At 36.3% G+C, this 15,162-nt stretch overlaps 1 protein-coding gene across 2 annotated transcripts in view; it reads right to left on the bottom strand.

The window, feature by feature from the left end:
* The window catches only part of MAP4K3 (mitogen-activated protein kinase kinase kinase kinase 3), a 188,631-nt gene that overhangs the window by 10,489 nt on the left and 162,980 nt on the right, over window positions 1-15,162 (bottom strand). For both annotated transcript variants that reach the window (XM_065891565.1, XM_065891566.1), the window contains 7 exons: window positions 14,913-14,954; window positions 12,519-12,603; window positions 11,250-11,329; window positions 5,876-5,936; window positions 5,677-5,794; window positions 3,841-3,899; window positions 2,743-2,846 (listed from right to left, as the gene is read on the bottom strand). In XM_065891565.1, the coding sequence (XP_065747637.1) occupies window positions 2,743-2,846; window positions 3,841-3,899; window positions 5,677-5,794; window positions 5,876-5,936; window positions 11,250-11,329; window positions 12,519-12,603; window positions 14,913-14,954 (549 nt within the window). The remainder of the gene's footprint in view (window positions 1-2,742; window positions 2,847-3,840; window positions 3,900-5,676; window positions 5,795-5,875; window positions 5,937-11,249; window positions 11,330-12,518; window positions 12,604-14,912; window positions 14,955-15,162) is intronic.

The raw sequence follows: 15,162 nt of genomic DNA, 5'->3' as shown, positions 1-15,162 counted from the left end.
ACGTTCTTCTTCACGATAAAAAGGTTTTTAAAAAATATATTGGTCTTAACACATATTTTATTAAGTCTACTCTTAATATATTTTATATTTTTGTTGCTCTTATAAATGGGCCGGGTTTCCATTATACTTCCCAAATGGCTATTGTTAGTATCTCTAAAAACTACTGAAACTGATTTATTTTTTACTCTGGTAACTCACTGTAAATTCTAAAGAAAATAAATGATAGAGAAAATAAACAGGTGAAATGGGGCTCCCATAACTACTAGTCTTAAAGTGTCAGAAGATGCAGTGTGGTCCTCATGGCTGGAACGTGAAGCTCTGTGCACACCTGTTGTTCCCACATTCTTCCTTCCCTGTGAATGCCCAAGTGCCCCCATCCCAGAGGTCTAGACACTCCTTCACGAACACTCTCCAAACACCCTCTCTGGGAGCATTCCCACCTGGGGATATGCTATGGATAAAATCTGTCCTATTTTTAATAAGGTAAAACATTTAAAAAATTTCTCTTTGAAATGTGGAAAGAGCAGTAAGACAGGAAGAAAACAAATGCTTCCGTATTTTTTCCTCAGTAAATATGAAAACCAACACATTGTGAATACTTCTACTTAGCTTCGAACAATAACTAAACAATATGTATAAGTCATTAACAGAAGAGGATTCCCATATAACAGTTTAAAATCCAGTCGCTACTGGTGATGGTCCTTGAGGGCAGTGACTCCACGTCTTACTCTTTATCTCTCTAGTTAAACAACACTCTGCCTGATTCGTAATAAGTACATGAATGTCTGCTTCAATTTATAACTTTTATTTATATTGAAAATGTAGTCTACAGAAGCAAAAACTTATTCAGAAATCTCATGAGGAGGAAGTATATGGAAAGCATAAGAATGTTTTTGAACATATCTGGTTAGAGTTGTAGTATAGAAAACATCAAAAATACTAATTGAGATAATGCCAAACATAGAAACAAAATATACATATAGAAATCTTGAAGAAGAGACACAGAGAAAGAACTGGGTTAAGATGAAGGGAAATACATAGGGGCGTGTAGCTCAGGGAGTTTAAGTAAAGTGGGAAGAGCAAGAAGTCGTGAAGGAGGCCTGCAAGTAGAACTGTACTGTAAGTCTAACATCCTAGAATACTGGCAACAGGCCTCATCAGTCAGGGGCAGGCTCCCTGGTACCATCTATCCGGAAAAGAGAAAACATGGATGGATAATTTTTAAGCTTTCCATGTCTTCAAAGTATATTTTCTCTCTTGCATGCTCTTAATACATAAAATTCCTTTAACAGAGAAAAGGGTCTTTCATTATGTATTAGGATAAATAGTTTAACATATCAGGTAACACATAAAATTCATTCATACTAAGGTTTAATCAGACTATTAGTATCCATGAACAACTGATGTAATGAAACTGTTTTCATTCTGATAGATGTTAGGAATGAAAGGACTAGGAAGGACATACTAAAAGAGACTAAGGAGGAAGACAGGGAAGGAAAGGGCTGTAGAAAAATAACTACATACACTTTACCACTCCATCTAGGATACGCCATGCTTTTTGTCAAACAGGCAAGAACAAAGAGGAACTGAGAACAAAACCATGTGGCCAGAAATGGGCTGGGTTCAGAAGCTCTGCTTTGGATAATTTATAAGGCTATTTTCCCTTTCAGTTTTTGGTTTAAAGAATTTTTGTTTCAGTGAATTTATTTGTGGAAATATTACCTCAATGGGTTGTAAATTCTTGAAACTCTTTTTTTCATTTCTTTAGCCCTAGTTAATTTTGAGGTTAATAAATAATGATGTGAAAATTAAAACTAGGTTCCCCAGTCACTCATAAAATTTTACATAACAGAAGCCAATACTTTAAACATCCTAACTCTATATTATATAATTGAGGAGGAATGCACTCCAATTATATTCCGATCCCAACTTCTATGGAGATATCAAATGCTCATGAAATAAGACTACTTAATCTATATAAAATAGTGAAGAAAATAGCTTAAAAATTCCATTTGGTATTTCCTTGGGGTGACTGAGCCAGCACTTCATACGTTTTAAGTTAGTTTTTCCTCTAAATTTAAGCTATAGCTAAATAATATTAAATGTTTTAAAAAATATTCATTAAAGGGACCTCCCTAGTGGTCCAGTGGTAAGACTCTGCGCTTCCATTGCAGGGGGCGTGGGTCAGATCCCTAGTCACGGAACTAAAATCCCACATGCAGCACAGAGCGGCCAAAAAATTTTTTTTTTTCTTTAAAGATTCTAGAGAAACTAAGGCACAAAACACCATCCATGGGAAGGACTGGGAAAATTAATACATAGGCATATATCCAAAACAAATAATTTCCCCTTCATTATGGTTATCCCTTGACTTTTTAAGGCCAAATGCCAACCCGCAGGTTGTCCCTCTGCTGTGATAGAACAGGTCAACCAGATAACATATTCAAACAGTATTTCACTGCTCTCTTAGTACCTCCTGTTCTTGACATCAGACTGTGTATGTGATCCAGTATTTCCAGCTCCCATTGCCATATCCCTGAACTATTTATCTAGTCTCTTTCAAAACTTCTATCAGGCCAACTGAGCTTTTTATAATTGGGCAGATTTTCATTACTCTGCCATATAATCCAAAATTATTACATTAAATCTTGAGAATTAACTGGAAAAAAAAAGTTTCTGAAAGAACAGGAAAACTGACAAGCTTTTATACTAAAAATGACTTAGGTTGACATTCATGCTTACCTTAATTAACATAAATTTCTGCATTGGTTCAACCCATTCTAATAGAACAATGCTAGTTTGAAGTGCCCCACATAGGTATTTGTGGCCTGTGTAAGGATTTCTCACTGTCAAGGCAAAAAAAATATGTAAGTTTTCTTATAATACAAAAAAGTCCTTACAGTAACAGTTGCATACTTCGAAAACAAACAAAAGTTGACTGCCAGTTCAATTTCTTAATTAGACCGCAGAGTGAAAAAGAAATGCTGTTTCAGGTAGTAGCAGGAAACTCCCTTATCACTTGCAGGATTTTTATTTGTATTCCCAAGTGAAAATGCTGGTCGTTATGGGGCCTGGGGGCGGGAAGAAGAACTTGAGGCCTTGTGGTAGCAGAGAGATTAGCAAGATCCTGAAGAAAGGGTCTAAGTAGGTTTGGGGAGAACTTCCCAAATTGATAGCTGCAGCACATGTAGGGGCAGGTGATTCAGGGTGCTTTTTGGTAGTCATGTTCAGAGGCAGTAATGCCTTGGGCCGCACTACATGAAGACATTAATCAAATCTCAAGATACAGGTTTACAAATAATAAAACTGAATTGCCTCAGAGTTTTTTAAGGGAGGAAAGGAAACTGTTTTTGGTTTTCCCTAGATGCAAATCAACCAGCTAGATGTTACGGGCGTTGGGGAGGACTTTCGGCTAGTGGTGTGTGATCAGGGAGACTATAACCTTCACATCACAAGCATAACGTTTCATCTATTAAAGGTATGAGAATAAATAATAAGTATGCTGAGTGAATAAATGTAGTCTCATAAGCCATTACAAAGCAAAATGGTGAATGATCAGTAACAGGCTCCTTAGAGAACAGGATGTGATCAGGACTGTAATAAAGTCATTCTCCATTTATCTAGTCAATAAATTATCTGCAAAACAACTACATGTGCAAGGTACTATATGAACATAGAATGACCAATACATTTATTTTATTTAAAAGGGAAAAATAAACTATTACTGGCAGAACGTCCTGGAGTAGTACTTTTACGCTAGATTTAAAAATGTGCCTCACAGCATCTTCTTACCCACTCTGCAAAGCAGGAGAGCTACATGATTTTGGACAGTTTACTTACCAACACAACACTTCTGACACCACTTGGTTTCAGGGATTTTTGCTGATACAGCAAATTTCCTAAATGGAAATGGAAATGGAAATGAATATATAATACATGTAGGCAAAGTTAGTATATGAAAATATAGTACGGTTACAGTTCAGTGGAGAAAAGATGAGTTGTTTAAAAACTGGTCCTGACATAACAGATCATCTATCAAAAATAAGAATAAATTGGATATCTTTCTCAAGTCCCCCTAATCAATTCCAAATGGATTAAGGATTTAAATATGAAAAACAAAACTATAAAATATTTACATTTTAGAATACGACCTTGGGATTTCTTTTTTTTTTTTAAGTCTTTTTATTGAATTTGTTACAATATTGCTTCTGTTTTATGTTTTGTGTTTTTGGCCGCAAGGCATGTGCTCCCTGACGGGGAATGGAACCCACACCCCTTGCATTGGAAGGCAAAATCTTAACCACTGGACCACCACGGAAGTCCTGGGATTTCTTTTAAAAATGCAAAAATAAATCATACAGGAAAATACTGATAAATTGCTATTTCTTTCACTGCTGTATCCTTAGCACCTCAAACTATGAGTGGCATTCAATTTGTTGAATGAATTTGTTTAAAACATTATTAACTTTGGTTTACCAAAAGACACCACTGAGAAAGTAAAAAGATGAGCCACAAACTGATATAAGAATAGCTCTCTATTCTGACAAAACGATATCAAAAAGTTAATGCATTAACATTTATGTGCCTTACATTCTTTGGGGGCTCTTTACTTTTAAAGCTTGGAGGTCAGTTTCCATGCCGACAGGAATTTAGGATTATCAAGTTAGAAAGCTGAATGGAGTCATACTTTAAGTAGGCAGAAAAATAGCAGCACAAAGTGGCAGCTGGGAGAAAAAGAGGGGCACATAAACTGTACAGGAGGAAAGAAACTTCCTGACTAGTCATAGGAGCAATATCCCTAAGTCCAACTACAGATATTATAATACAAGTGTCATAAATCAAGTTCATAATCATAACTAAGTCACCATGAAAAGATCCAGTTAAACTCAGTGTAATCTATTTTAAAGACAGAAAAGCTTGCAGTGTATTTTAAAATGATTTTCATCCAAAAGTTAATTTTTTAAAAGTTTTTGTGCACGAAGGGGCAAATGTTAGCTATACTGTAAACTCGGCAATTAACAACAATAGATTTTCAAGGTACTTAAAAGTTAAGGTTCTACATTAGTTGCTTTACAACTAATATTGTAAAGGAAGAATGGTTACATTATAAAGTTTTTGTAAAATACAATTTATACCAAACTCAAAAGATTTTTACTCAACAAATGAGGCCCAATATAATAATAACCAAAAAGAAGAAAGAACATAACTAAAAATCCCTGAAAGTAGAAAAGCAAAAATCTCGATTTCTAAGTAGTAATTATCTTCTAAAAAAATCTTCATTTAATAACTCACTTAAATTTTCTAAGTTTAGAAACTACTTGGAGAAAATTCATTTTATTCAGACTGACACAAATAAGTCAAAACCACTATATGTGACATAAAATTACCAGCAAATTACATGAAAAAAAATATTTTTAACCTTGTAGAAAAACAATTAAAAACTCAGAAAGAAAATAAGATATATCAAATATCTACTTGATATAAGTAGAAAGTATAAAGCAGAAAATTTTAGAAGAATGTGATAAACACTTGTAAAAATACATTACTTCTTACAGTTTTTCATTACATGTGATTTCTACAAACCCGTGCTTTTTCAATTTCTGTAGTATATCTATTTTTTAGAATGAATTAACATATTATCTCTAAGGATGAAAACATAGTTAAATGTACAGTTACCTTGGCAGTATTCTGTCGGGGAGTTTGTGTGCTGGAATAGAAACAGGTAACTTTTGCATTTGTCTCGCATAATCAAAAAGCCCTGGTAAATTATGGGAATAAAGCTGAGAAGCTTTACCTGCAGAGAAAAATATATGTCATAAAAGCTGATAACATAAATAGGAGCAACTGTAAGGTATTTAAAAACTGAAAGACTTACCAGATATTGATAGTAAGCAATTGTTCATTACATACAACCATGTACACCTTCGGGGGAATAGCTGATTTAAAAAAAAAAAAAGCACAAAGTTTCAAAGGATAATAGATAATAGCAGTGTAAATATGTACATATTAACCATGTAGCTATCATATCATTAGGCCAGTTCTTAAAAAAGAAACTTATTTTTAATAGAAATTCATTTTATAAGGCAAGTAAAACAAGATGCTACACATAACATATTTATATGGAAGAAAAATAAATTAGCAGTGTAATTTCATTATCTAAGTTCCAACATGACATGATTAGCTCCACTCTCCTTATGGTTAGGACTACATAATCCCAAACTACACAGGGAAAAGGACATTTTCAAACAATGTCTATTCCTTTATTTTGGTTCTGGGGTTTTAAATAATTAAGACTCTCCTGTGTACTTCCAAAAAACGGTCTTATCTAGGCATATGGACATGCATGGCTTTTGGAGCAGAAAAGAAAAAAGGATCACGGTGTGGTGAAACACAGGATGTGGAAATAGTAGGTATGGAGGAAAAAAGGGCCAAGAGAGAATATGATGAAAACTTACAAATCATAAAGGACATATATATGGAATTCATTACTGAAATCTAGCACATAAGAACTGGGAGACACCTCTCTGTAAGCTTTAAGGTGATTAGTATTTTGGGTAAAGAAAGGGATTTCATGAAACATATATTTTGAAGGAGAAAAAACAAATGCTCTCATTAACACATTTCATATGCATATCAGTGGTTCTCAAAGTGGTCATTGCACCAGCACCATCAGCATCACCCGGCATTGTTAGAAATGAGAAATGCAAATTCTTGGACCTCATCTCAGAGCTACTGAAGTAGAAGCTCTAAAGGTGGGTCCAGCAATCTACGGTTTAATCAGCCCTCCAGGTGATTCTGTTGCATATTGAAGTTTGAGAACCACTGATGAATGTAATTAAGCATTGTGATTTAACAAGTTTGGTTGCTGGGTTTGCCCTGACAATTCCTACTAGGTTACTCCAAAACAGACTGGGATGAGGGTAGGGAACAGAAAGAAGGAAGAGACTAATGATGAAACATATCAAGGTCTCTAAGGACATTACGTTAAAAAAGGCTTTAAAAGTCACAATGATGGTCCTGAATAATTAAAACAGAAGTAATAATAAAAGGGTGAGAAACAAAGTAAAATCTATTTTTAATAAAACCTGTTTCATTTATTTGCAAAATGTACCCACATAAAACACCTAATGTCTCCAAGCAAGTAAAATGTGGCACTGCTATGTTTTTTTTTTTTGGGCTGTCCTGCGTGGCTTGTGAAATCTTAGTTCCCCCACCAGGGATTGAACCCATGCCCTCTGGGTTCAATGGATTCAATCCCATTGAATTGGAAGCGCAATTCAATGGGATTGAATTGGAAGCGCAGAGCCCTAACCACTGGACTGCCAGGGAAGTTCTGCTATGTGGGTTTTTAAAAAAAAATATTTATGTATGTATGTATTTATTTAGTTGTGCCGGGTCTTAGTTGTGGCAGGCAGGCTCCTTAGTTGTGGCATGTGGGCTCCTTAGTTGCAGCAGCTGAGCTCCTTACTTGCAGCTCACCAACTCCTTAGTTGTGGCATGTGAACTCTTAATTGAGGCATGCATGTGGGATCTAATTCCCTAACCAGGGATCGAACCTGGACCCCTGCATTGGGATTGTGGAGTCTTATCCACTGCGCCACCAGGGAAGTCCTCCTGCCAAGTGGTTTTTAATTTTAGAAAACTTGCCTATAACCGTGCCTCAGACTGCAAGAACATAAACAACATTTCCTGCTTTATGCTCTCATAAAAGTTTCACAGAAAAATTGAGAATTCATTGGCTATATTGAGAAAATTAGGCAGATAAAAAAAAGGGCAATGACTAATTCCAAGTCACATACCAGTATATGTTACCAAAGGAGCAAGAAACTGATTTTTATTTAATTCAGTGTTGAAGTGAGTTTATTTCCATAAAAATACATATTTACAAAGTACTACAAGTACCAAACCAAACAAATTTATCATGGGACTATATATTTGTAAATATAAGTGAGTTTATTTAATACAAGCATATATAAAGTACCAGGATAAGACACAAATTCCTTTGGTAATATCAACACAGGGACAATGGAAGAGTATTTATGCAAAGTTTTATTAAGTGTTGGATTTTCACTTCGGATTTTCATTTTTAGCCACGTTTAATTAAACTCTAAAGCTTTTCTAGATTTCTAATGCCTATTTCTCTTAGCAAAATAGGCTCTGGATGAAATAATCAGTTTAGTAAAGCTATATAGTGCTTAGGAAGAGTAGGTTCTGGGGACTTCCCTGGTGGCACAGTAGTTAAGAATCCACCTGCCAACGCAGAGGACACGGGTTTGAGCCCTGGTCCAAGAAGATCCCACATGCCGCGGAGCAGCTAAGCCTGTGAGCCACAACTACGGAGTCTGCGCTCTAGAGCCCATGAGCCACAACTACTGAGCCCAGGCGCCACAACTACTGAAGCCTGCGCACCTAGAGCCCGTGCTCCACAACAAGAGAAGCCACCGCAATGCGAAGCCCACGCAACGCAACGAAGAGTAGCCCCCGCTCGCTGCAACGAAAGAAAGTCCACGTGCAGCAACAAAGACCCAACACAGCCCAAAATAAATAAAATAAACAAATTTATTTAAAAAAAAAAAGGAAGAGTAGGTTCTGCATTTTGCCTAGATTTAGACAGCTGCTTTCTCATTGACTCTGTGACCTTGGATAACTGACTTATTTCTGTGTCTCAGTGTTCTTATTTGTAAAATGGAGCTCCTATCCCCACACTGCTGCTGCGGTGAGTGAACACGATGTTCCTTGTAGGTGTAAGATGCTTAGAAGACTGGCGTACATGGAGCACTCCGTAAATGCTAGCTATAAATAATAACAGCAGAAAGAGACTTGTAAATCAAGACCCTGTGCTGTGTCATTTTCTCACCTTTCAGCATCTTCCCCTATCTAGCAGACTCATGCCACCCAGTTTCTTTCCTTAGAGTACAGAGAAAACCAGCCTAATAATCAATTTCACAGGAAGATGGAAAAACTTAAGATCTCACACATACGTGTTCTCTACTCTTATAGGCTTCCTCTGGGAGGGAAAACATTCACCTTGATGGGTGTGTTTAGCTCAGAAAAGATTACCGTAATAATGTAATTTCAAATGCTAAAGCACCTAAGAAGGGGAATTACTGCAGAGTGGGAATGGGGGGAGTTGAAGGTACCTTCACTTAACAGCCCCTTAAATTAGGTTGATAAATGCTTACCCCATGTAAACATGACATTGGTCTTGTTACTTACAATTAATATTGTTACCAGTACTATGATTTTTAGGTATCTTATTATATCCAAAAAAATTTACCACTTTTGACTGTTATTTACTAATTATTATAAATAACAAGATCCTTTTCTTTTCTCCCTAGTTCATATGTGTTTTTCAGCCACTTCACTGTATACCTCCTTCCAGATTAAGATTTAGAGTAAGTATATCAGTTAAGGATCTTGTTAGAAAATCTGTTTAAAAAACGTTGTGATGGGCTTCCCTGGTGGCACAGTGGTTTAGAGTCCGCCTGCCGATGCAGGGGACGCGCGGGTTCGTGCCCTGGTCCAAGAAGATCCCACATGCTGCGGAGCGGCTGCGCCCGTGAGCCATGGCCGCTGAGCCTGCGCGTCTGGAGCCTGTGCCCCGCAACGGGAGAGGCCACAACAGTGAGAGGCCCGCGAACCGCAAAAAAAAAAAAATGTTGTGATGAGAAAAGATGGAAATGTTTAGTTTTGAAGAAATTATCATTACTTATGGATTTTTCTATTTTATTTGTAATCGATTTATATTAATAATGGAGAATTAGTCATACATCTCACAGGCACCCAAAACTCAACGTGACCAAACTGAATGCATCATTATTCCCTTCAAACTGACCTCTTCTTCTGTATACCACATCCTGCCAAGTTGTACTGTCACTCATCCACTCAAGTTGGAAAACTGAAGTCAACCTAGATTTCTTCCATTCTTTTTTTTTTTTTTTTTTTTGCGGTACGCGGGCCTCTCACTGTTGTGGCCTCTCCTGCTGTGGAGCACAGGCTTGGGACGCGCAGGCTCAGTGGCCATGGCCCACAGGCCCAGCCGCTCCGCGGCATGCAGGATCCTCCTGGACTGGGGCACGAACCCATGTCCCCTGCATCAGCAGGTGGACTCTCAACCACTGTGCCACCAGGGAAGCCCCAACCTAGATTTCTTAACCTCCTTGTTGAACTGGTCATTCAGTCTGGCCAATTCTAGCTCTTTAATTCTCTAAGTCCTGTGTTTCTCTATAGAAGTGATACAAGTGGGAGAGGCAGTATGGTGAAGTATTTAAGGACATGGACTCTGGAGCCAGCTCGCCTGGGTCCATATCCCAATTCAGCCACTTAACAGCTGTGGGATCTCTGAAAAGCTACTTTCTGAGCCTCAGATTTCTCATCTGAAATGAGAATAATAATGGTATCTACTTCTAAGAGTCACTGTGAAGATTAATAGCATTTAAAAACAGTACCTGGCACGTAATAAGATTTATACAGGTATTGGCTATTAATATCATTATCATCATTTTTGTGCATAGGTTGTCTAGCAGTTCTGGTCTCTGGGTACTAAATGCCAAAAGCTTCCTCTAAGTCACTGTGACAATCAAAAATGTCCCCATACAATTCCAAACCCCATTTTTCCCCCTCTGTCCTCTCCACTTCTGCTCTGACTAAACACTTCTTTACCGTTTAACTATAATCTCGAGTCTCACCTCTCACCACAATGCAAACAGATATTTCTAAAACACAGATCTGATCATCAGCATGTTACACAAAGCTCTGGGGTTTGGCACCCGCCTACCCATCCACCTTCATTTATTGTTACTATTCTACACCCATTCTATACTCCAATCGAATTATCCATTCATAGTTCCCCATGCTTGTCATGCTCTTTCATGTTTATCCTCTAACCTTCTACTCATCATCATTTATGGTCCATCTTAAATGTCTCTCTCCTTCTCATCTCCCCACAGGAGGTGCTAGTGATACCTACCTCTGTGGCTTATACTTTGTACTCACTCCTAGTGTGACATCTAACTCGAAGTGTGTTGCAGTTATTGGTTTACATGTTTGTTTCATCTATTAGATCATGAACTACTTAAAGGTGAGGACTAATCTTGTGTGTCTTTAGCACCTGGTAAATAGAATATGCTCTAGGAAGGTTTTACGAACAAAAGAGGCAACAAATCATAGCACTGAAACATTTCTTGTTTAGTGTCTGTGTACAATAACTTAAGAATTAAAAAAAAAGGGAAAAATACAAAATAACATACCTGTTCCATTGATGTTTCATGAAGTTCATTGAGATTCAAGGTATAAATCCCTTCTTCAGCACCAAATATCAAGTACTGATCTGAAATGACAAAAGTAATCCACTGATTTTGATATATAAAATACTCTTTAAAAGAATTTATATAATCTAAAATTAAGTATATATGTATTAACATATGAAAAAAGAATTACTGTGGTCTGTAAGCAGTATTTTTTATTTTAATGCAAATAAGCAGTTAGAAACTCTAGCTCAAAGAATTGAGTTATATGCAAATATTAGTCTCAAAGCAGTGAAGAAAATTTTATGAAAAGAGGTTTTGAAGAATGGCATGCTAGGACTCCTCACTCATCAGAGGGTGCTGAGGACTGGCAGAGAATCTGCAGCAACTTTTCTAAATTCCCTCTTGGAGGGGATCACGTGCAACTGACATACAGAATGCAAATCAAGACCAGCTGATACAGACGCGAAGTATTTTTGCAGATGGGCTATTATTATAAATATCACATCAGAAAAACCAAGATCTGACTACAGCCTATTTAAAAAGTTAACTAAAACTGGGATGCTTGCTAGGGTTCTCAATATCTTCTAGAAGATATTAGAAGTTTGGCCATGGTTCTGTTTGATCAGTTTTTATGATAATATAAAACAGCAGGTGAAGAACTTCTCCAGGCTAAACTGAAGTATCCTGAGAACAACTTAGAATGTCAAGAACATTGCTATAATGCACAGTATTTAGGATTAGTACTGGGAGATTAAAGGCATAAGCTTTGTGGTTAGACAGGACTGAATTGGGATCAAACTGCAGCTCTACTACCGATTGGCTGTGAAACAATGAACCTCTCTGAATGTCATTTTCTTCACCTGTGAAATAAAAGTACCTACAGCTTGGAGTTTTGAAAGATTTAGCAAGAACACCTCTGTGTGTGTGTGTGTGTGAGTGAGAGAGAGAGAGAGAAAGAGAGAGAGAGAAGGAGAGACCATACGTTTGTACATATCTCTATGTGTATCTTTATAAAGGCAGATGGCACAGAGTATATGGTTTCAGTATATCGATATGGTGACTACACAGTGATATTTTAATACCATGTGTCACCTCAAACACTGCTAATAACATAGAGAAACATATTTACCTTAAAAACATTTCTTTTAAAATTGTAACAAAATTTTCTTCAGAAAGGTATGCAGAAAGTGATTAAAACTGAGGGTTTTCCTGGTCTCATGAAAACACTAAACAATCAGAAAGATAACAGATAAAAATATATAGTACTACCTCTTGTGTCTGGGTTTATCCATGATGTTGCACAGTGAATTTTCAAGGGACAGCCATTAAAAACCTTTGAAAAACATGCACCCATCTGGAAAAAACAAAAAATAACCAAATAAACCTAACGAGTACTAGTCATTTGCCTTACAGTGGTATCACAAAGGTTTCAGGCACAACTGTCAGATGATATAAGATTTTACTTAGAAGAATCATTTTATTCTTCCTATCTTCTCAAATAAACAAAGCAGTAATAGCAACTAATTCTGCACAATAACTGCTTACAGAAGAATTACGTACATGTCCCACATTAAGAGTAATACAATATTCTCTGGTAAGAAGGAAATGATAATCTCTACAAAGGTGAAAATTTTCTTACTTGGTTTCATGAGCCTAAAAATAGCACTAAGCACTGAATTTAATATTACAAAGTGGAAAAGGTATGGTTGATTTGAAATTCATATATGGACTTTAATCTCAAAACAGAGATGTACTTTTAAAAAAGGTTGAGCAATCTGATTATTTTCCCTGGAAGGATTCAACAAAAAGCTTTAGTTTTTGATGTTAATATTTATTTATCAAGCTTATTTACACAACTTTCAGATAATAAATACCTTATAGTAAAAAATAATATCACTCATTTGAACGTTTTTTGATATTCAAAGAGTAAGATGTTAATTTTGAAATTATTGTTCTGGTTAGAATAAAAAAATACAAGAAAGCTTACCCATTTAATTACTTTTACAAACAAAAACTTGAGGAAAAAAGAATACAGAAATATGTGGTAAGGACAGCATCGTGCATCATTTTAGAGCAGGAGTGTTTTCTTTACCAACAGGGAGATAATACTGTGAGCGTTTACTGTTGCCTACAGTGGATTAAAAATATTAACACAAAATAATCAAAATATTAAATCTTAAGGTTTCCTTTTTACTCACAGAAACCTACCAACCAGTATTTTTTTTTTTTTTGAAGATGTTGGGGGTAGGAGTTTATTAATTAATTAATTTATTTTTGCTGTGTTGGGTCTTCGTTTCTGTGCGAGGGCTTTCTCTAGTTGTGGCAAGCGGGGGCCACTCTTCATCGCGGTGCGCGGGCCTCTCACTATCTCGGCCTCTCGTTGTGGAGCACAGGCTCCAGACGCACAGGCTCAGTAGTTGTGCCTCACAAGCCTAGTTGCTCCACGACATGTGGGATCCTTCCAGACCAGAGCTCGAACCCGTGTCCCCTGCGTTAGCAGGCAGATTCTCAACCACTGTGCCACCAGGGAAGCCCCGCAACCAGTATTTTTAAGATTTTAGTTCCCAAAAAAGAACAATAGCCTGGCCATACCACCAGGTGGTAGGAGACCTCTAAAAAATGTTTTTATGGTGTAGGGCAGAAATTATATCACTTAACTAACCCTGATAATTATCCTTTAAGATAGGTACCAAAATTCACATATTAAGGTATTGCTAAACCCCTTAAAAATCCAAATGATAAAATGTGGTACAAAACAATCAAACCAGTCCCAACCTAAAGCTAGTTTGTATAGTTGGTCCATAGTTATCAGCTCTTGCCTGTCAACTGTATACCTGATAAAGGCATTTCATCTTGTAGCCCAAAAGGAAATCTCATCCCTATTGTATACATAAATCTCTAGCCTCAGGAGCCCTTCACACTCAAAACTTCTTTTTGTAAAATGAGGTATGATTATTTAGATCTTTATACTAATTAAAAAGTAGAGTTAAAAAGTAAAAAGGCTAAATAGTAGAGTTGGGAGGTTAAAAACCAGAAAAATTATGGACATTGTCTAAACTAGTATTACATAAGGTTTTAGATTAGAGATTTGTATCAGCGAAAATGTAGTTCTATCCATACTAACCTAAAATTACATTGAGTTAATATCATTTTAATCCTAAAAGGGATAGCATGGTATATATAGATATAAAAAACCTACAAGGACTATAACATAGGACATTTACGTTCTAGTTCTAGGTCTGGTTAGAGTTGGGTGCTCTTTTGTGATCTTGGTGACTAAGATCTTTGGGCCTCAGTTTTATTCATGGGCAAAAAATAGAGTTTGGGCCAGATGCTCCTTCAGTGTTCCCTCTAGTTCTAAAATTCTATGTTTTTGATAACTGTGCATTTTTCACATTCCTTCAAAAATATGTGCAAAGAGAATATTAATAATTTTTGAATAAAGCAGCTTTTTAAGATGTATAATTTATCGTAATTTTCTTTTGAAAAGTTACTTTTCAGATATAACAATTAATATGTAAATTAGCAATCTTTTAGTTTTTTTCAATAATAATGGATTCTTTCGAACAGGCAAAAAAAAATCCAACCAAAGGTACACATTCAAGCAATTATTTGTCATTGTATTTAGTTTGAAAACTTAACCTATTTGGTATTTATACTTACGTGCACTTTAGGTGTTGGGGGTAGGCCATTACTAATAGGCTTCTAGAAAAAGAACACATGCATGATTATACTTCTTGTTGTTTGGTATATCAGTACTGTATTTCAAACACATGTATCAGAATAAAACACATGAATACATTCTCTTGGTCAAACAAAACATTATAGATAATACTGAAGTCCCCTATAATCCTTTCACACTCCACTTATTCCTAGTACCTGCCCCCCCAAAATGGTTTATTGTGTATCCTTC

The sequence above is a fragment of the Phocoena phocoena genome, chromosome 14, assembly GCF_963924675.1.
Source record: "Phocoena phocoena chromosome 14, mPhoPho1.1, whole genome shotgun sequence".
In the NCBI taxonomy this organism is placed as follows: Eukaryota; Metazoa; Chordata; class Mammalia; order Artiodactyla; family Phocoenidae; genus Phocoena; species Phocoena phocoena.
Note: the sequence above shows the minus strand (reverse complement) of the source record. Positions and strands in the feature narration are given on the sequence as shown.